Consider the following 21,941-nt stretch of genomic DNA (forward strand, 5'->3'; position numbering starts at 1 on the left):
GGGGTTGTGGAGGATGGTGAAAAGGGAAAGTTCAATACTCCACCGGTCGTAAACTGGTCGCGGGTGCTAGGCAACACACGCGGGGGAATACGCTGGGGAACTTGTTTCTTCTGCAGCGTAGCGTGTAAGAGAGAAACGGCATCAAAACAACGAACAGCTGATTCCCTTTTTGCTTTGGGGAGATCTTCACAACAGAAAAGAAATATTTTGCGTTTTAATTAATTTTTGTTTTTTTTTGTTTTCTGTTACAGCCGGTATCTCTCCAGTGCACATGGAGGAACTGCAGTTTCATGACACAAGTAGAAGAACACATGAAGGAGCACATTCGCGCCGAACATCTCAAGTAAGTTTTCTATACAAAATGGCCGCCATACTACATACGAAATGAAAGGCTTGCCAGTGGATAATAATAAAAGCATACGTAGACGTTGTATTGATGGCGAATACCAAGGCCAGTCGGCAACCTTGTATCGAACGGTATTATTCGTAGCACACCGCTAGTTAGACACGCCAAGCAACGAAAATAGTTTTGCCAATAATAACGTATGGACCCCACAACTACAAATTACCTGCAGTAGTAAAAAACCTAACAAAATTTTTATATATTTTATGTTTTGTGTGTGTTTAGAGCTGCGGAAGAGGAAGAAGAAGAGTTCTACTATTGTGATGTGGAGGAAATGACCAAATTACCACCGGCACCGCCCCCAATGATGATAATGCAACCACAACCGACGTTGTCACATCGTGACATGGCGCGTCCACCACACGAAGACCCCGAGTACCAGCGGCAGATCGTCGGCACCTACCGCCAACAGATCTATTCCGGTCCAATCGCCATCCCTCAATCACCCCATAAGCTGATGAAGCTTTCTCCGCGTCCCCACAGCCCCAAGATGCCCGTCTCGCCGCGTCGTGTCCGTGGCGAGAATAAGAAGTGCCGTAAAGTGTACGGCATGGAGCATCGCGAGCAGTGGTGCACGCAGTGCAAGTGGAAGAAGGCGTGCACCCGCTTCGGCGACTGAGTCGCCCATCGGCCGCCGCGCGCGCCGACTCTACTTAGAAGCATGGATCACCTCCAGCAAAAGACTGCCATTCGCATACTCATCGTCCAGCCGCCGTCGTGCTGCGTGGAGAATCAGAACGGACGCGATGGACAGTTATCTACACCGTAAAACCGTCGAGTATATATATACATACATATAACGTGAGATCGATTTCGTACTGATCAGATGGGACAGAGTGTGGTTGGTTGGTTGGATACATAACGAACTGATTATTATTCCATTTGTGCCCAAGTCGCACCGTCACAAACACAATCGTTGCTAGTCGTAAAACAAAAACAATAATATTTAACCGAAAACAAGAGAGAGAATATGCGCGAATTACGCGAGAATATTAATGTTAAAGTTTTACAGGAATTTAAGATAATGTTATATGAAAAAAAAAGCTGTAATGTCGATACTACGAGTAAGAGATGATGCGCCGCCAGATGGCGGTAGTGTAAACCGGCATGGCGATGCTCAGCGCCATCGCAAACCGTAACGGAATCTTTCTAAATGATGTAAACGCTTGCGAAATATGGGAAAATTTGCGTGAATTCGAGAGAATATCAACTGACTTTGCGAAAAACTGCCAAGAACAAAATTTTCTACTACCGATATTAAATTAAATCGAAAACGAGACGCAAAACAAGAAACCAAACGAGTAGTTTCGCCAGCTTTTGCTGCAACATCCGTTTAAATCGACAAGTACGTAGACAACGTGTCGTGAATGTAGTTGTAAAATGAATATTACATATATATATATAGAGAGATATGCATAAATCGCGAAACAATTTTTATTTTTATTCTTTCGTGCACACAAACTGATTTTCATCATTATATACATATAGAGATATATATTTACAACATATTTTACCTTATTATATACATATTACCATGTTTTAGATCTCAGAAACGTAATAAGAGTACAATATTTTTAATTATTAATATTTAATTCGTACGATGAAAATAAAAACGATCTATATATACATATATTATACATAAAATATAAGAGATGATTTAAATCTACGGTGGTTATAAGATATTAATTAATAACGTGTATAATAAATGACGAAAGATGTAGAAAAACGATTGGATGAATAACTCAAGTCGTACTTTCCAACTCAAAACATCTATATCTATATATATAAATATAAACTTTTCGTGTTACATCTTGTACATGCTGTACATAACCTGAGAGAGAGAGAGTTTATGCAACCAAATGCGCACTCGTCATAAACTACTACATGATCAATTTATAAGTGTTTATTGCTAATAAAATTGTCGTCTAACGTTAAATCTATACATATAAATGTCTAACAGTCTTGACACTGAGAGAAAGCAACAGGTGCCGCGCGCATTGCGAAGCAAACGATGACGAACATCACACAACTTCACTTGTTTCGAGATAGAGATCTGTAACTTCTGCACCTTTTAGCTAAACATTCAACGTGGAGAACAATAGTAAACGTACATTTGTAAAAAAAACTCCATTGGTAAAAACCAGTATTTTAAGACTAGGCCGTGATGTGTGGTGGAAAAGAAACAAAAACAACTAAATATCAAAATGTTTAGACTATAATAACATTGAGAATATGTAGGTTTCGTATTTATGTATATTGGATAGCGCGAGGAGTGATTTTTGAAGTTTTAAGCGATACATCAAATATCGATATAATGGCGATAACAGCGGGTTGCAAAGTTTAACATACACACAACACACAACAACATTATCTGTCTACGAATAATAATCTAGTAACTGTTTAACGATAGATTTGGCGATAATGAAACAAAATGGACGCCTATATACATACTACGCCGATAATATGATGATGATGACTGATGCGGGCAAAGAGATGCAATTTGCTGACTGAAACGAAACGAAAATTTGTAAACGAGATGCGTTTGTTATGCCATATTTAATATACATACAGATTGTTTGGCCATAGTGTTAATCACTCTCTAATAACTTATAGAAACATGATGTGCGTGTGTGTGTGTGTGTCCATTTTGTTGTCAATTCAATTGCTGCTGGCGGAAAGAAAGTGCAATGGAACACAAGCAAGCGATGAAAAAAAAGTATCTGTACTAAATCCAAAAATAAACCAACCAAATATTTACACAAAACATTTAATCTAATGCAATAAAATAAATATGCTATAGGCTAAAGTGAATTAAAGCTACACATTACCATAACTAATTAATTTTTAAGACGATCAACAACTGCAATGACGAAACCACTACCATGCAAGCAAGAGAAAAACATTAATTCGCACCTCTTTCGATTAATTTATATATATCATTTATTATCAGCAGCGCGATTTACACAACTAATTGTATTAAATTTATTGATTTACCATTACGTTTTTTGAATGTATATTGTTATATAATTGCGTATCTGTTTTATGATAATTTGCAATTTAAGAAATTATTTATATGTAGATTGTATAGTTGATTGTAGTTGAATTCTTTTTTTTGTGTTTACATTAAGTTATTTAGTTAATTGTGTGACGTTTACTCAAGTTTCATGTTTCATTACCTCTTAGTCTTTCATTTCGTTCTGTTTTATTTATATTATCTCAATCAAGGTATGATAGAATTCTAACTAGGATTAACTAATCGATAAAAGTTATATTCAGATACACAGTAAGGTAGATTATTACCATATGGAATATATTTCGTTTATATTAATGATATCATCTATGTAAGATAAATATGAATATGTTATAACAGACAAACAATTTGAAAGTATTTTATAAAGATATGTTATTTAATTATACTCGTTTACTTGGTGTTGATTTCTTCTTCCTTTCGATTTTTTTCGTGTTTTTTGATTGTCGCATGACAAATAAATGAATAAAGCGCTCGACCTGCCGCGTTTGCTACCAGTGAAAATAAAATTCGTAATTTTAAGTTCGTCACCTGCACAAAAGAATGAACTATTAAATAATTATGTAAAGCGACGAGTAAACATTAAGCAGACACAATATGTACATGATTATACTCTTGTGTATACCATATGTTACGAATGTTTCTAGAATTTATGCCTAGTTAAGTCCCCGATGATATTTTAGAGATCTTTTATATCGAAACACACACGTTGAGGCATTGAGCGACGATATCAATGGCCATCGGGTTTTCAATTGGCGAAAATGATTCAGTACGCTATCGCTTTGTGTACTCATTTATTTCTGATAATTATAAATGTGAAAACTAACGTAAACACAGCAAAAGAAAGTATATTACAATGAAGAGATGTCTAAGATTTAAGCAAATTACGATTTAATGAATGAAAGGAAATACATATATTTAATAACATTACTCTGTAGTTTCATTTTTAATTTCGAATTCATTATTGTTTCAATTTCACTTTTATGCGTATTTTTATTCCCACAGTATATTAGTTCTTATTTACTTTTGATACTGCTAGCGCCCCCTGTTGGATATGTAAAGAACTAGAGATTTGAACGTGATGCGTCAAGGTAAATGTTCGTTACAAACATAACCCTCTAATAAGTTATTTTGACGTTGTTTTGCTTTTAAAAGCCGTATTTTTAAAGAACACGCCGTTATTATTAAGTTTTATCAATTGGTTATAAACTATATCGTGTTTATTTATAATTTTTATGTGTTTTACACCAGTTTAAACGTAAGTGTTGATTAGAAAGTGAATATGCATCACAATATACATACTTGATTGCCCCCCATTAGAAATGAATAATTGATCAATTGGGACAAGTTGGAAGTTCATTGCCTTCACGACGAGCGCGTGGAAATATGTCAATCAATGTAACAGTCACTGGCAATCCAATTAAGATCCATAGAGGCAAATTAATCACCACTGATTTGCAACAAGATGTTGACAAGAGAAGAAAAATGCGCCTGCAGCAGGTATTTGTTAATTTTTTCTTTAAGTTTTACGCTTTTACTGTAAAATTTTTGTAGGTGAGACAGCAGTCAAAAGATTTTGCTGCAGCTGTAAGAAACAATGTGAAAAAAGTCAAGAATAAACAGCAGACAAACTTTGAAAAGCAAAATAATGCTAAATTAAAAGAATGGCAGAATAAAAAATTACTACAATTACAAAATGTGTATGAGGATAATGTTAAAGACATTGGGATTGGCCATGCAGGGGCACAGATTAGTGAAATTGAAGAAATACAGCAGATTGAAAGGCAGAAGATAATCAATGAAGAAATGGCTTCAAGAAGAGGCAGAAGTGCACAGGAGATGCTACAAGTAAAGAAGAATGAACAAAGTTTGCAGAAAGCTATACCAAGACAGGCTAAACAGTTTGCTAGGGAAGTGGAGAATGCCAGAGCAGCAATGATTGTGTCACAGTCAGCTCATAAAACTCCAAAAAAAAAGAAGGTTACAAAGGGAAGTTTTAACATTGATGAAAGCACTAGTAAAGTTGTACCTGATAAAAATGATGTTGAATCTGCTGTGCCAGAATGCAAAGAACAAAGTTCCAATACAGAAGAAAAAGTAATTGAACCAATTGAGACTACAAGTTATCAAAGATCGGAAAGTGTTGTAACAAGAAGCCCAACAAGTAAGTTTTAAATATTGTTAAATGTTTTTACTAATGTTATTTGTCTTATTTTTAAATTTAGAACGATTTAGACATGAAGATACAAGTCGCGTTTCAATTGTATCTTTGGATGTACCAACAGACACCCGCATTACCGATAGGATACGAAGTCGCCATCTGGTGACGGCACCAATGAGTGACATACCGGAAGCTTCTAATTCTTCAGCCAGCAACTTCGAATTCCACGAATCAAATCACGAAAACAAAGAAAATATTACAAATAGAGTTAAAAACTATTCATCGTCAACTCAGCAAGGTGTTTCAATACCACCGGAAACGCGCGAGGAAGTGGTAACATGTCCTATTTGTGTAAAACACGCGAATCCATTCGCTCACGCATGCGCATGCTCGCAAGTTAATACGGGTAGACCTGTCTGTGTGCCAAGTTTAAAAGTTTGTTCGAATACTGAAGGCAATCAGGCTCAAAATTTTGAAATTCCCTCGAAACCAAGTGTGAGGCTTGCCCCGGAGAGTTATGCCCCGCAATATTCTCAAAGAGATGTGAGTTCTGGTAATTCTAAAGAATATCGACGAGTTAGAAGTTACGATCGTAATAATCGGTTTGGTCATCATTATATTACGGATACTACGCATGTACACCGCATACAAGACGATGAGTTGGCTTATTCAGATCTTGAAGCTGGTCCTTCACGTAGGCATACTAGTGAATTTAGCAAAATGGCGGATGAACGTGCGAAGATGGCCGATATGCGAGGTAGAAAAGCGCTGGAGAAGGAGAATATTCACAAAGATTATGAAAAATTGATGAAAAGATTACCGCTTTTGCAAAAACAAGGACGAATTGCAAATTTAAATCCATCTAAAGATAAATTACACATGTCTGAGTCTAGAAAAAAGGAACATGAGAAGTTACGGCAGGAAAAAATGGAACGTGCGTTTGAAAAACTTGCACCAACAACTACAATAACTATTCCTTCTATTTCATCACGTGCTGCACCATCTTCTCGTGCGAAATCGCCTAATAAAACACCGAAAACACCTCAAAAGTCTATAAAACCAATTGGCACTTGGAAGAAAACAACCGTTGAAACTTCCACAAATGCGTCACCGGAAACAAGCAATTTATTAAATTTATTAAAAAAATTACGCAGTCAGAAAGAAGAATTGTTGAAAGAATGTAAAGATTTACCACAAGATAGCAATTTTTATAATTTTATTGATGATTTAGACTTTGTCGCACGTACGCACTCAAAAAACGACAAAAATATTCAGACTGAACCTAGAAAACAAGCCGGAAGTGATGTAATGCGAAAAGTACCGAAACAAGTTTTGATTTTACAAAATACCAGCACGCAGACCAGCCCGAAAGTAAGTAATACAGCTTCGTGTAATACAGAATCCGATGCAGAACCGCCTCCGAAACAGCCAAAAACAGCGCAGGATCCAAACATTTGTAATAATGTTTGTTCTTGTAAGAGCCACGATAAACTGTGTGAGATTTTAATTAAAATTCGTGATTGCGCAGCGCATTCTGTAGAAAAAAAGCCAAGTAACAAGGAAAATACTCATGAAGATAGAAGAAAAGTTGAGGAGACGTTAAATTTAGAAACGGGAAAGTCTAGGAAAACAAATCATTCGAAATCTGATGATAGTGAAGGTAGTATAAGTCCAAAACGGTCTAGATCTGAATCACCGAAGAAAACTCCTCGGAAAGTCGAGAATATTAAACAAAATATCCCCAAAACAACCGAGTGAAAAACAATAGCTGGAAACAACATTTCTCTGTGAGTTCCGTTAGAAATCCAGATGAAATAACTTCGAGTACTTCTTATTATAGCCCACCGGATTATAATCTGCAAGCACCTGGTGAGAAACAGAAAGAAACGTTGTCCAACTTTCCTCCACCGATAGATAATACATTACTCAGTTATATAAACAAAATGTTGGAGGTATCCAAAGGTAAATTGAATCTCTTAGCAGCGAATGTTTCTTCGATTAGTGAAGTTGCAACGCCATCTTCAAGCATAATCAATATACAATCGAATCGTCCACCACGTACTCAAACTGCGAATAAACAAACCAATCATAATGATTCAACACATATAGAAAAATTAACAACATTGTTGAAGTATTTTAATTTAACACCGGGAGATTTTCGGAGTTTTGTAAGCATACAATCCACGTCAAGTCATTCACGGACAAGAAGTAATTCAGTTGGATCTTCTACTACGCAAGGTACGCAAAGTTCACAAAGTAGACAATCACGTAGTAATACACCCGTGAATACTGGATTATCACTTGAACATTATACTCAAACACCGTCGATGAATAATGCTCCCGTTGTGGATCATTTTGCGCAATGGGCTGACCTATGCCAAGCGAGAATCAATAATTTAACAGCGATGATTGATAAAGTTCGAATGGAAAAGAAGGAAATTTTAAGTCCTTGCGATGAGAAGATTGAGGCAATTAATAAGAGTAATAATTTGACTTCGTATTTGAATTTACCGCAAAATCAAGATTCGGATTTGTCAAGTCCAGAACAGAAGCAGTTAGATCGACAATTGCTTGATGTGCAAGATGGCGCTAAGTCACATGCGCCAGTTACTAAAGACCCAAATGATTTTGCGAATTTGTTACAACTTTCAGAGAAACATCCGGATTTAGACCGGGATATTGTTGAGCGTTATATGAAATTAGTAGATGTAGAATTGCAAGCTCAAAGAAGTAAATCTCCTGAACGCATGGAAAAACCAAAAAGTCCTGAGAAATCTGTGAGTTTTAAACCAATGCTTGATATTCCAAAATTACCCAAATTTCAACCACAACCTAGCTTGATGACTGCTTCAACATCCACAAGATCTAATGGTAAGAAACCTCCGGTGACAAATAACGCTTTACGGTTTAATGATGTAATTCATGAGTTATCCGCCATTCCTGAAGCTGAAAATTCACGTTTATCCAAAAGTCCATCAAGTCGCAAATCAGCAAGCCCCCAAAAACGATTACAAACTCAAAGATCTCCCACTAAATCACAAGCTTCGACTTCAAGGAAGCAAATTATCACCAAAAAGACTTCTGATACGAATTTAGACTCGCCTGCCAGTGAAAAATCTAACGAATCGGTTGAATCAATGCTTAAAACACTCGGTTTAGATTGGGCGATTAATACTCTGAAGATAATGAACGCGGCTAATAATAATTCGTCCAGTTCTACTTCATCGATTGATATTGATCAGAAGAAGTTTAGTTATTTGGTCAGTAAGAATGTGTCTACATCGACGGAGAAGACGAATGCTTCTATACATGATGCATCCAGACTTCAGCGCACCTCGACGCCAGTACAAACGACGAATAGTTCAAAAAGTCAGCCCAGTCATAAGTTGTTTAATAGCGGGGAAAGTGAAATTTCTCCAGTTGGGAGTGGGCAGCGAGGAGGAAGGAAGGATAATTCGGATAAATCGCCGGGTTTTGATTCGAGTCAACACACGTTTCACACGTTGCCTTCACACTCGGTTCACCATGATAGCGATAGTTGACTGATGAATTTGTAAAATTGATTGTTGCATACGTAATGTAATTGTACTGTAAGAAATTTTAATGATTTTAATTCTATTGACGCAATTGATCTATTGATGGTTTGAGGCTTTGTTTTTTTTAATAGTTAGTAGTCTTGTATGACTTTTTTACTATGATTGTTTATTAAATGAAGGAAACGTCATATCATAACAAGAAATTTTATAAATCTGCGAATTCACCTTTTATTTTTTCCTATCCCTTGAATTTCCATGATTTGAATGTCTTATTTTATAAAGAATTGCTAAAGTAATCAGAATTTTCAATTTTCACAACAGTAATTTTAGTATAGTTGATTACATAAAATTTATTGTGCGTTTTAAATTAAACTACAACTAAAATAATAAAAATAAACGATGAATTGGGATAAAAATAAGAGATGAGAATTAAATTACGTTGGATTTATTTAATTTTGTTCACAATGTAAATAATATTGTACTCAAAACGAAGCATATATTCTAGAAACATCAACATTCAATTCTTACCTGTACAAACATGCATAAAACTGATATCAACAAACGAGTTTTTGTGATCTCAACATTCTAAATGAATCCTAGATGACTCTAGGATGCACTATTTGCAATAAATTAAATTAGGTGATGTCTCAGCACAAGTTTGTTTACAGCAATGAGATTGTTTGATAGTAGTAGTGTGTGTACATCCATGTCCGTGTGAATTTGAATGGTAAATGCGGCATTGAAATTGATTTGATAGTCGAGCGTGCATTTTGTGCACGCAAAATATTGATTTTAATAAAATTGATATAAAAAATCGACAACTTTTACAGCTGTTCACTATTTAATTTAAATCTTTTGAGTTGCATTCGTTGCATCAAACAGCTGAGCAGTTCATCCAAAGTTTTTCAATCCAGCTGATTTTACATTTGCAAATCTTGCAATATTTTATTTTTATTTAAATTGCGCTTTGATCGTTAATACAAATTTCTAAAATTAAATTAAGTGTAATATTTTTAATTACAATTTCATAAGCATTCTTATTTTTGCAGCGAATTATAGTTGGTAACAAAGACTTGCGACGTGTATTTAAGACGCGTTAGAAAGTGATAAAGAATACATTGAATTGAATGTCTGTATTTTGGGTTGTTTACACCTTTTCGAATTCGGGTTTATCAATGCCTACGTCATATCACCTGATGTTCTTCGCGCGCATGTCGGGGTGCGGGGTAAGACGGGGCAACACTGCTTAATCTCGCGCATCGCACACTCAAGAGTATCAGTCGTGTTCCAACGTTCGATGCAGCGTGCAGCTCCGTTAAGAGATCGCTGAAAATTCACAAAATCTGCAGAAAAGTGTCGTTACCATGCGAAAATCATTGCACATTACCATCACAAGTGAGTCCCTTGCATTATATATTCATATTTCTACGAAAAAACGTATAATATTTAAGATTTGTAAAAATTTGCATGCAGCAGTTTTTTTTATATGGTGTTAGATAGGGGTTTGCTTATCGCCGCGACAGAAACGCAATTTTAACGTTAGGAATCACGAACCCAGCTCATTTTGTAGAACGAAGCGCGTACATCAATTAATTCTAATTAGATTTTTCTTAAAATTTTAACTTTTTGCGTAAATTCGAGTAATTCGGTTTTGCATGCACCAAAAATCATCGTGCGTACGTGCCTTTGCGAATTCGGGTTTATCAATGCCTACGTCATATCACCTGATGTTCTTCGCGCGCATGTCGGGGTGCGGGGTGAGAGGCAGGGCAACACTGCTTAATCTCGCGCATCGCACACTCAAGAGTATCAGTCGGGTCCCAACATTCGATGCAGCGTGCAGCTCCGTTAAGAGATGGCTGAAAATTCACAAAATCTGCAGAAAAGTCGAGTTACCAAGTGCTAATCATTGCATAGTACCATCACAAGTGAGTCTCTTGCATTATATATTAATATTTCTTCGAAAAAACGTATAATATTTAAGATTTATAAAAATATGCATGCAGCAGTTTTTTTTAATATGGTGTAAGATAGGGGTTTGCTTATCGCCGCGAAAGAAACATAATTTTAACGTTAGGAACCACGAACCAAGCTCATTTTGAAGAGCAAATCGCGTTGATCATTTAATTCTAATTGGATTTTTCATGAATATTGCAGTTTTTGCGTAATTCGAGTAATTTGGTTTTGCATGCACCAAAAATCATCGTGCGTACGTGACTCTTCGAATTCGGGTTTATCAATGCCTACGTCATATCACCTGATGTTCTTCGCGTGCATGTCGGGGTTGCGGGGTAAGACGGGGCAACACTGCTTAATCTCGCGCATCTCACACTCAAGAGTATCAGTCGTGTTCCAACGTTCGTTGCAGCGTGCAGCTCCGCTAAAAAATTGCAGAAAATTCACAAAATCTGCAGAAAAGTGTCGTTACCATTTGAAAATCATTGCACATTACCATCACAAGTGAGTCACTTGCATTATATATTAATTTTTTTCAAATTAACTTAAAATATTTAAGATTTATAAAAATTTGCATGCATCGTGTTTTTTTACATGGTATTAGATAGGGGTTTGCTTATCGCCGCGAAAGAAACGCAATTTTAACGGTAGAAACCACGAACATAGCTCATTTTGTAAAGCGAATCGCGTACATTAATTAATTCTAATTAGATTTTTCGTGAATTTAATACTTTTTCCGTAAATTCGAGTAATTTGGTTTTGCATACCCGAAAATATAGTGCGTACGTGACGGGGGGACCGCAGTTTCACCTCCGCCGCAGAGTGTGCGCGGCCGTCTTATCAGTTGTTTGTTTACTTTACACATTCTTCTATCGGTGAATTCTTCTTCGCGGCAGAATAGTGCCAATAGTGCAGAATAAGTAAAATAAAAGAACGTCGCGCGGTGTTGTTGTTTTGATTTTAAGATTTTTACATTTCGGCAAGAGTCGTCGCGTTTTGTGATAAATATTGTAGTGAGTGTTTCTATTTATTTTATTTATTTTTCGTTTTTATCACATTTTATATTTCTTTGTGATTTCTCATACTATTATTACATATCACATTTCCTTTAATTATAGGACCCTGTGACCCGATCTGATGAGATGACCAAACCATGAGGGCCTAAGTATTTTCCATTTTATTCCAAAAATGGGAACAGGTTTGAAAATTGCTTATAATTGCTTTAAAAGTCGGTTTACTTTTGAAGCGTTATGTTATTTTGTTCAAATTCTATTTCTAACGGCACCCGCGTCGCGAATTTTTAGTCATGTTTTGACACAAATTGTCACTCGTAAAATTCGAAATAAAGTGAGAAGTGAAATGCGCGAAAACCAAATCTTAGGTACAGTAAAAAAAAAAGAACTTCGATATTTTTATAAAATTCACTTTTGCTAATTGTTCTTTCTGCTTGTCTTGCAGGTATATATTCAATTTACTTGGCATTTATTTGTAACTCGGGCGCGTTCGTTTTCGGTTTATGTATTTCTTGTTTGTACTAATATGTCTCACCACTTCTTAACCGTTTACTCTTTATTATTTTTATTACTTCCGATATTCGAAAGATTTTAAACTCTTGCATCTAAAAAACTTGAATAATGACAATTTCACACATTTTTCAATTCTAAATTAATTTGCTTACTGAATTCTCAGTTCAAAATTAAATTTCACACATATTTTTTTATGATATTTTTGATTAATTATTCGTGATAAGATTTACACTTATGTCTTTAAGTTTACATGTTTAGTACATGTTTGAGGGCATTATCAGAGACTAAATATTTTGTATCATATGTAGTTAAGTAAGGAAGTTGAGTATTAGGGGACTAATATTGAGATTAATAGATGTAGTTGTAGGTGTAGTTTTTAGAGGGGATGGAATATTGTGTCGTGTATTGAGTGTAATGGATTATTTTGTGTTTGCAAAATTGTATGTTTTCTTTAATGTTTAGGTATTTGTCGTTTGAGGTTTCAAGTATTGTTTTGTTCTATTTTATTGTGTTGGCGCCTTCGTGTTAGTAGATGTTTAGCGTAGTGGTGTAACAGGTAAACTCAAAAATATAAGGGTAATTCATATCACGTACAATTAATTAAAAATATCATAAAAATTATTATCACGAATTACTTTTTCAATAACGGAGACATAAATCAAATTAAGTTCTTTTAGATACATTTTTTATTTCAAATTTTAGTCACTTTAATTTATGTTCCTGTTTTTTTTTTCAATTCAAAGAAACATATTACCTAGTTCTTCCTAAATATTCTTGCTAATCTATATTTATATTCACAGCACGTAACGTAACTCGCGATGACCTGGAGAGGTGTAACGAAATACTCATCGAGTGCGTGCGGGTCGCGCCGCGGTTTAATTTAACACTTTCACTGATGACCAGTCAAATCCCTGGACAACTACCGATGGAGGTCCGTGCCATGAGAACAACATAACATAATTTATAGACTTTTCCGTATACCGATTCTGAGTACCGAGTGCGGGTCGCGACGCGGTTTAATTCAACAGTTTCAGTGATGACCAGTCAAATTCCTGGACAACTACCGATTGTGACATAACTCAAAGACTTTTCCGAATACCGACATAGAAATCCGAGTGCGTGACGCGAGTACAAATCCGAAACTATCGAAATCCATTCCGAGAGACATTCCAAACCCATGAGGGACGAGAGGGGGACCCAGACCACTTCAAGCAACCTACCAGCGTTTTGGACACAAGATTGGAAAATTTTCGACGCATCCTCCTGAGAAACTCTGACGTAGGATCCCAGTTTCTAGGAGCCGGATGAAGGTAAGTCGTGGTGATGACTTGGACCGGAGGGTAGTCACGAGTGCCCCTGACTGGCGGATGCGCAAAGCATTTTGCTGCGTATGTGACAGCCGAAGGGGAGACACACTCGGGGCTATGTCCTTGGTACAGGGATAGTCCACCCAGCATTGCTAGAATCGCCGGATGTCTTCAAGGGGGGTGAGTACACCTGACACCAAACTGGCTGTCTTGTATCTTTATGCGCAAACAAATGCACGTGCATACAAAATCATCATAAATGAACTCGCCGTTTATCTCGGAAAATGCGATTTGTTTTCGCGATTTGCAATTCGGGTTTTCAGGCGCGATACACAAGGAAGGAGAATTCCAAACAACGTGACAACATAATTCCGATTATCGTTTTAATTTCTTTAGAAGTCGGGATACTCCGGTAAATCCGTACGTTTTATTCGTGATTTTCGCGATTTGTAATTCGTGTTTTCCAGGCGCGACCAAAAAAGGAAGAAAATGTCCTTTCAATCAACTCAACTTAACGCATTCAATCCATTCGCGGTTTTCGCGTTTGCTACTCGGTTTTTTCAGGCGCGCATCACTGCCAACCACGGCAGAACACCAATCATTTGATTCATCATAATTCGCGGTCGTAAAACTTCGCGTTCGTTTGCAATGTGTGAATGTGTAGACTGATGAATGAAACCCTATTTTTTATTATTGTATGAATGAATTCACTGATTTCATTGATTGTATTTATATTTGTGTATGTGTGTTAAATTTTGGACGATGTGCTTGCACATGGTACCAAAAGCCCGTTGCCCACTGGCGGTGCACGGGTCACAAGGCTTATTAAACTCAAGTTGGTTATACCGCGGCGAAAACCGTTTCGCCACCTCCTATCACAGATCGTCAAACGCGGTCGCGAGCATTATATTATTAAAAACGATAACAAACATTTTTACAACGGTCTGTGATCTTAGTTAAGTATGTTGTTAGGCAGGGAAAAAGGCAGGTCAACTAAAATCTCGCGATAGAATTAAGAATCCTATCCACCAACCCTTTAGCGTGTGAATGATAATTATGTTATATATTTACATTATTTGATATATTTGTGTAAACTTAATCAATTTTCCGCTTTCAGAAGTCACCGCGAATATTAGTACCGCGTTTTTGAGTCCGTGTGCAGGCAGGGTCGTATTAGGTCCAATCACATTTCCTAATTTTCCTCACCTATTAACCAAATATATAAACATAAAACAACTATGGTTGTCTTGATTTATTTGTCTGTGTGAAAGAGACTCTATTAAACCAATTCCACATTTACTGTTATTTAAATATGTATTAATCAATTTTTCTTTCAGATAAAATTTGTACTTATTGAAATAAACAAATGCCTCTGAATATGTCTTTCTGTACCTGAACTTAATTAAAAATATTTAATTTGTATGATCTGTTTTAGGTGATTGAAGATATATTTTTTTGTTTTATGTTTGTTTGTTTTGTATTTGTCTTTTTTTATTATGTGTTTTTATTTTTCATTATGTGCTCGTCTTTTTATGTTTGCCTTTGACTCAACGGTTCTTTTCCTCTTTTTTAAAGAGAAGAAAATGACCGTTTAGTCATTAACCCGGCTCAGGGGTTGTAAAATGATCAACCACCTGAGTAAATCTTGTCAGGCGCGTCCATGTCGCGGGGGTGGGCACCATTTCAAATTATTTTTCATAACATTCAATATTTATATAAATATTATCAAAATTTTCAATAAAAATGGTGGCTAAGTTCTGACAAGGACCAAAATATCAGAATATTACACTTACACATACAAATAACCATTTTATTATGTTACAGATTCTAGCAGAAGTCAAATACTGCAACTTTTAGAAGAAAACAGACTTTACTCCATTATCAAAGTTAGAAATAGTATATAACATCTTTATTTGTAAAAAATGTTCCAACAAAGTACATAATTACCAAAAAATTTCTTTTGTTTCTTTGACACATTGAAACTTCCTTCACTATTCAGTACATTTCAAGTAACAATTAGTTTTTTTTCTAGGAAATTGACATAAACAATCAAAAACAACTGATTTGGTTCTCCAATGATAACCAAATAAAAAATAACATATTAAATACACTTACAATACACTAAACCGATTTAAACATGACTGTAATCTTCCATTAAAGCTTTACCATAATGTGTAATAACATAGTCGTGATAATAGATCATAATGCACAATGGCTGACCCATAATAATGGAAGCCCACACGACTACGTTACCCAATCTGGGCCCGAACTTCTTCTCTGTAAACTTGGAAATGTGCGAGAGTGGCACCTGCGCCATCATTCCAAGGAACGCCCAAATCTTGAACGTTTTCAACGGTACACTAACCAAATACTCGTGGAAGAAAGCGCTGACGAAAAACACCGCTAAGGCACCGTGATTCTTACTGTAACCCATGCCAACGAGCGGGATATAAAGATGGCGGACAGCCCAGCGATGCACCGGCATGTTCCACGTGCGCCAGAACGTGTCGATATTATTGGCATTCCACCAATCGCAGTAGAATTTTCGGTCGGCAAAGTGCATTAATTCACCGACAAGGTTGAGGAACGAGTGGAACATTATGTAGAACATGCACAGCCATAAAAGATGATTTGGCAACTGAAATTCATCATAAAATTATCAAATTAAACTCGTTTCCTATTATAAACATAGCAAAAAATAAAAATAAACATACCGCTAATTTGAGTAATCGTTCTGTCGCTTTAGCAATATCCATATTACTGAAAGGAATCAAAGAATTTTTCACGGATGGAATAATATATTGTTGAACAATGACAAGCATCATCTGTATACCAATGGCGACTTCAAGCAAACGTTTCAGCAAGAAACGCTTGCGAATACGCGTGGTTTTCGGGAAATTCAATTCATAGCATAATGTCGGCGCTGCCATGAAGTAGAATAAGTCCTTGAGGTTTAAATTATCCGGATATTGAACTGTCTGCGTCTCGTGATCAATTTCATCCACGCCTCCATTTTTAATTTCGCCATTTTCTAAGTTTAGAAATTATTTGTAAGACAAATTAAATTTAAATAACATAATTGCTGCTTACTTTTTGGTAAACTGCTATAGGATAAACTCTGTCTTCTCAGGTTATTTTTATTTCCGTTTCCTCTTAAAATTTGTCGACACCAGCTGTTTACCTGAACGTACGACCATAGTTTTAGGAATACTACACTGTACAAAAAGCTAACCATAGAAGCACCCACTAAAAATATCAATTTTAAGGATTATTTTATAAAATATTTGAAAAATATTCTTACATAAACTAAATCCTTCTCTGACATGAATGGCCACCATTGGTATCAGCACCAATACGAGTAAATTCACCACGTGTGCAACAATTCCCGGTTTAATAGGAATAATTTCAACGGCGAGTCCTTTTTCGATTATGAGACACGCCATTATTGGCACAATAACATCTGAAATATTATTTATTTGATAATATATAGAGAAATATTATTTATTTTGTGTTTGAGAACTTACAAATCATTAATATTAACGTTGGGTGGTCGGCTGTGTTCTCATCTTTGAGCAAATTGATCCATTGTATGGGATCAACCCTTATTCCGTATCTGTTAATTAAAAAAACATAGAAATTTATAAGAAAATTAAGTAATTTTTGGAATTTATTAACTTACTTGATGAAATTTTCTAGAAACAAACGGAACCCGCCGATTAAAAGCAACAGAAACGCCCAGTTGACGAAGCCGGTAAAGTTGTCGAAACCGGAAGTCCATGAAAAGAGTGAATCTTGAGGTCGGTGACATCTAATTTAAATAAAGTACAAATAATTTAATAAATTAAACTTAAAAGTACCTAAAACTTAATTTTTCGGAGACTATTATTGATAAATCTAAAATGACTTGCTTTTAAGTACAAACAAAACAACAAAAAACCGCGATAACAAAATTTCGTACAAACAAATCACTTTAAATTGTGTTTTAATACGTTTTAACCAAAGATTAGTATGTGTACAGAGTATAAATTAAAAATTATTAATTTAAGGCCAACCGCAAGTTATTTCCGCTCAGTATATGTTCAAAGGTTAATAATTATTACACAAAAGTAATTTTTTAGTAAAAAAAGGCAAGAAAAACTAAACTAATCAATAAAATGTAATTATTTGTACAAAAACTTTGAAAACGTGTTTTCTATTCGAAGTAGCACTAGCAGGTATTAGATAACAAATTCTGTGTGCATTACTAAACACAAAATAATCACTAAATCACTATGTGTCAGTGGAATTTACAGTACGACACACTCACGGCTTATCAGGCTGCGACTTGCGTGCCTTCTTCTCCTCGTATTGAATCTCTTCGGCCCTCGTGACGCTCTGCGCACGCCGGTAACGTAATCCATCGCCATCGCCGGTCATTTTACAATTTGTATGCACATTCACTTACAAATTACAACTACACACCAATTTCAATCTAAGTTGTTAACTTAACTGAACTTAACCGAAAAAATATAGATATAATAAAAACAACAGCGCGCTCTCGAGTGTGTGGACGGATGGTGTATGATGGATCGAAATTTGGAGTTTTGTCGCCGACTAAAGTCAAGTCGTTATCATTTCGGATCACTCCGGATACGCCGGCGATCGGGTTGCCGCAGCGCACATGAACATTCGATAGATATATACTCGTATTATCTCATAACTTTAGCACCAATTGAATCGACTTTGTTCACACTTAACTTTAAACGCACGCATCATTCGTATCACTAGACTAAAACTAAACACCGTTGCTGTATAATACAACTATCATGTTGTTACAATATTAAATCCACATGTGCAAATGACGCAGCGCGCGAAATTAATTGCCGCTCCCACTTAACTTATTACTTTAGTTACAACGTTGAGGCAATGGAAGGGACACATATAATGTAACTTAATTTACTCTTGGTGCGAGTGCAAGGACGACGGGCGGGTTGCCTTGACAACGTGTAAACGAACTTGCTGCACGCACACAATCCACGAATTTGTTTACCTTTATCGCAACATTTAACAATAACATGTCTGCAATATGATGGCGACATGTGGTACATGTATGTGGCAATTATACTTATGCAACAGACGCGATCCATCGATTTTCGAGACCGTGACGTTGCAGTATCGATCCGCAACATAATTAAATTATATCTAATAATACGTTACAACATATAGAGAAATGTATTATTTTCAATACCGGAAGTTACATTAAAAGCATAACCTCATTTTCGCTCGCTTCTATAAATTTATTTTATTTTATTGGTTTTCAATGCACTAATCTCTAAAATAAACAAAACATTCGTATTATTTACAAGAGAGTATCACAAAAACACAAACACTCACACCGTGTGGAATGTTCACCGGAATAACTACAATCGTCATACTACAACTGTCATTATTCAGATACTTTGCACTTTCACACTTTGTATCCTCCCAAAGCGTATCAATCTGTCAACTTTGATACTGGGAGCAAAACAAATATTAATCCATTGGTCACACTAGCGTGACTAGACATAAATCAACAACTGAATGAAAAAATGGCTAAGATCTATCTAATGATACTGACTGTGTGTTTGGTGTGCATAGCCGATACAAAGTAATTAAAATTAAGCACACACAACGCTTGAAACTGTGATCTAAGTTTAGGTTGGTTTTATTCTGTAATTATCTTCTACCTACAATGCTTCTTCTGCCTCTGTTTGTCTCTCACGATGTCCTGCATACGGTGATTTGGTTGAATGCGCAATTTATATAAATTAAATTTCACTAACAATAAATAAAACTCTGGATATCGGTATACATCTGCCGATATTTATGAGTTACCTCGGATGGGTAGCGAAAATGTTCGAATTACTGATGGTAATCATGTTAAAAATTAATAAGAATAGCGACTGGTTGGTCGTCGTCAATCAATCTAAATGCGGCGCGCTGGTCAGGTTCGAAATGTCGTCCAAACTCTTGATGGCTTTCTGCGAGATGTCGTCCATGGATTTCTTCGCGCTGCTGGTGATATCATCGATGGATTTGCGCGTCTGGTTGATGAGCTCGTCGGTGGACTTGAGCGTGCTGTTGGCGATCTCCTTCATTTCGGCGTCCAGTTTGCCTATCACCCATTCCATCGCCTGACGGCCTTTGCCAGCATTTAGTGAGATCTTGTTGGTGAGGATGTCCTCCATGTAGTTTGTGAGTGGTACGCCTTTGACGGTGACTACCGCTTCTTGTTTCAACAGTGTTTTTGACGAGTCGCTTGGATGTGGGACGTATTTCAGTGTTTCATGAACGGCGATGTGGCGGCAGAAGGTGAGATTAATCGTCTTCATGATCATTTCACGGCTGATGGGATTCACGAGGGATTTTTCGCTTGCGTAGCAGATTTTCGCGTTGCCAATAATCTGTAAACAATAAAATATCGTTAACATTTGCCCCAGATACGCCCTGGATTCATTATATTATCATTAAGAGCGTGTAAATAAAAAATACAAGAGTCATTAATGGAATAATAGAGCAGCTCATCAGTCTAGACGCGGTATTTAATGAGGCTAGTCAAGGCCAAAGTACAATAATTCACTTTCACTATCTCTGTGTTATCTTATCTTATCTAAATGTGTTATTATAATAAAAATTTATTTGTTTCAAGATATTACAAGGCGCTATCATGTAAGAAAATTGTTTTATACGCAATAATTTACAGTTTCCTGTAAATAAATTTCACGGAAATGTTTTGTTTCATTGTGCGTGGCCTAAAAATTCTTTTTTTGAGTAAAAATAGTATTGCGTAACCTTGGCAAGCGACACGAATGACGTACATGCGCACAGACTCGATTCCAAGCGCCAAGTTTCAAGTTCATTGAATAAAACGCGATTTGTGACGTGCTCAACAATGTTACGTCAGGCGAAATCACCGTGTTGCTATGTGGGACACATTTTTGAAAGATATAATACCTAAGAATTACTCATTTGTCCTTACAAACGGACATGAAGAATAATTCGATGAATTTTCTAGATATTTAATTATATAGAGCCGACAATATTGACAATGATGAGACATCGGAATGCATGGGAATTAAAACAGTTGACCGCCAAGCGCGTGTCCCCCGCATACTCGCACACGCTTCGGAAATGTTCAAAGTCCCCGACAACAAACACGAGCAGCACTGGCGGCACGTGAATCAAATGATTCGCGACCGATGAATCGATCCAATTTCGAAAGCGCGAGACGCTTTTCTTTGAGAACTTGAGAACTTTCGTTTTCGACCTTCCGAACCCAGCTGTGGTCCAAGTGATAGACGCGCACGTGTATGCACGCTCATACACTTGGAAAACATCCAATATTAATTATAACTTCATGAGTGTGACCTATCCTTTGGTATCATATTTTTCACAAATTAAGAATGATTTTTATTGCGGCATAATCATGAATTAAAAGTGGAAATGTTTTGAGTAGAAATCTGTAATTTTGACTTACTGTCTGAGCCCATGATGGAAAATACCACTTGGAGCTAACAAGCCTGTGAGTGTGCAGCACGCCATCAACAACCTCCCGGTCCACAACGTCGGTGCCGACCACGGCGGGATTGTGTGGGTTCGGATACTTTCGCCAAGCAGCCGTCGCAACCGTCTCCCAAGGGTGACTAAAATAAGAAGTACGGAAATGGTCACATTCCAGAATTTTCCATTGAACGGTGCAAAGATTGAATGAAATAATGATGCAATACTCACTTGAACGTATGTTCACTTGTCCAAATTTTCATGATGAAGGTGGTGATCGGTCTGTGTAAATCCAAAAAATGCCTTTGGAAATGATTCACAAACGGATTATTAGGAGGTTACTCAATCCGAACTACTTGACAGGCCTTCGCAGACAGAGAGCGCGAGGAAAAGTCAGCGAACGTAACCAACCTTCACGGACACATTTATATAAGTCGACGTTGCCATAGTGAAATTCAATACCAACACAACACAAAAATCACTAGACTTGCAATATTTTGCCTATC

At 36.4% G+C, this 21,941-nt stretch overlaps 4 protein-coding genes across 4 annotated transcripts in view; 2 read left to right on the top strand and 2 right to left on the bottom strand.

The window, feature by feature from the left end:
• Positions 1 to 3,819, top strand: part of Glut4EF (Glucose transporter 4 enhancer factor) — a 28,471-nt gene extending 24,652 nt beyond the window's left edge. Inside the window, exons 5-6 of the mRNA XM_065308851.1 lie at positions 252 to 343; positions 629 to 3,819. Of these exons, the coding sequence (XP_065164923.1) occupies positions 252 to 343; positions 629 to 1,022 (486 nt within the window). The 3' untranslated portion in view covers positions 1,023 to 3,819. The remainder of the gene's footprint in view (positions 1 to 251; positions 344 to 628) is intronic.
• Positions 3,820 to 4,513: 694 nt separating this feature from the next.
• On the top strand, positions 4,514 to 9,331 carry LOC135796723 (uncharacterized). Its single transcript, XM_065308852.1, is given in 5 exon segments — positions 4,514 to 4,689; positions 4,752 to 4,931; positions 4,986 to 5,595; positions 5,657 to 7,343; positions 7,346 to 9,331. Coding segments are annotated over 4 exon segments (4,200 nt in total). The 5' UTR covers positions 4,514 to 4,689; positions 4,752 to 4,817; the 3' UTR covers positions 9,135 to 9,331.
• A 6,480-nt stretch (positions 9,332 to 15,811) lies between these two features.
• Positions 15,812 to 18,771, bottom strand: mdy (diacylglycerol O-acyltransferase). The gene is made up of 7 exons (XM_065308835.1): positions 18,224 to 18,771; positions 17,597 to 17,725; positions 17,442 to 17,530; positions 17,219 to 17,377; positions 17,008 to 17,163; positions 16,632 to 16,948; positions 15,812 to 16,555 (listed from the first exon to the last, which is right to left on the bottom strand). Exons 1-7 carry the CDS (start codon positions 18,331 to 18,333, stop codon positions 16,049 to 16,051), a joined length of 1,467 nt encoding a protein of 488 aa, XP_065164907.1. The 5' UTR covers positions 18,334 to 18,771; the 3' UTR covers positions 15,812 to 16,048.
• A 401-nt stretch (positions 18,772 to 19,172) lies between these two features.
• On the bottom strand, positions 19,173 to 21,840 carry slmo (PRELI domain containing slowmo). The gene is made up of 3 exons (XM_065308838.1): positions 21,667 to 21,840; positions 21,413 to 21,578; positions 19,173 to 20,339 (listed from the first exon to the last, which is right to left on the bottom strand). Exons 1-3 carry the CDS (start codon positions 21,696 to 21,698, stop codon positions 19,857 to 19,859), a joined length of 681 nt encoding a protein of 226 aa, XP_065164910.1. The 5' UTR covers positions 21,699 to 21,840; the 3' UTR covers positions 19,173 to 19,856.
• Between the last annotated feature and the right edge of the window lie 101 nt (positions 21,841 to 21,941).

This window comes from Atheta coriaria, unplaced genomic scaffold, assembly GCF_025399875.1.
Source record: "Atheta coriaria isolate IRGN ID8LTWV9N9 unplaced genomic scaffold, Caltech_Dcor_3.1 hic_scaffold_7_pilon, whole genome shotgun sequence".
NCBI lineage: Eukaryota > Metazoa > Arthropoda > Insecta > Coleoptera > Staphylinidae > Dalotia > Dalotia coriaria.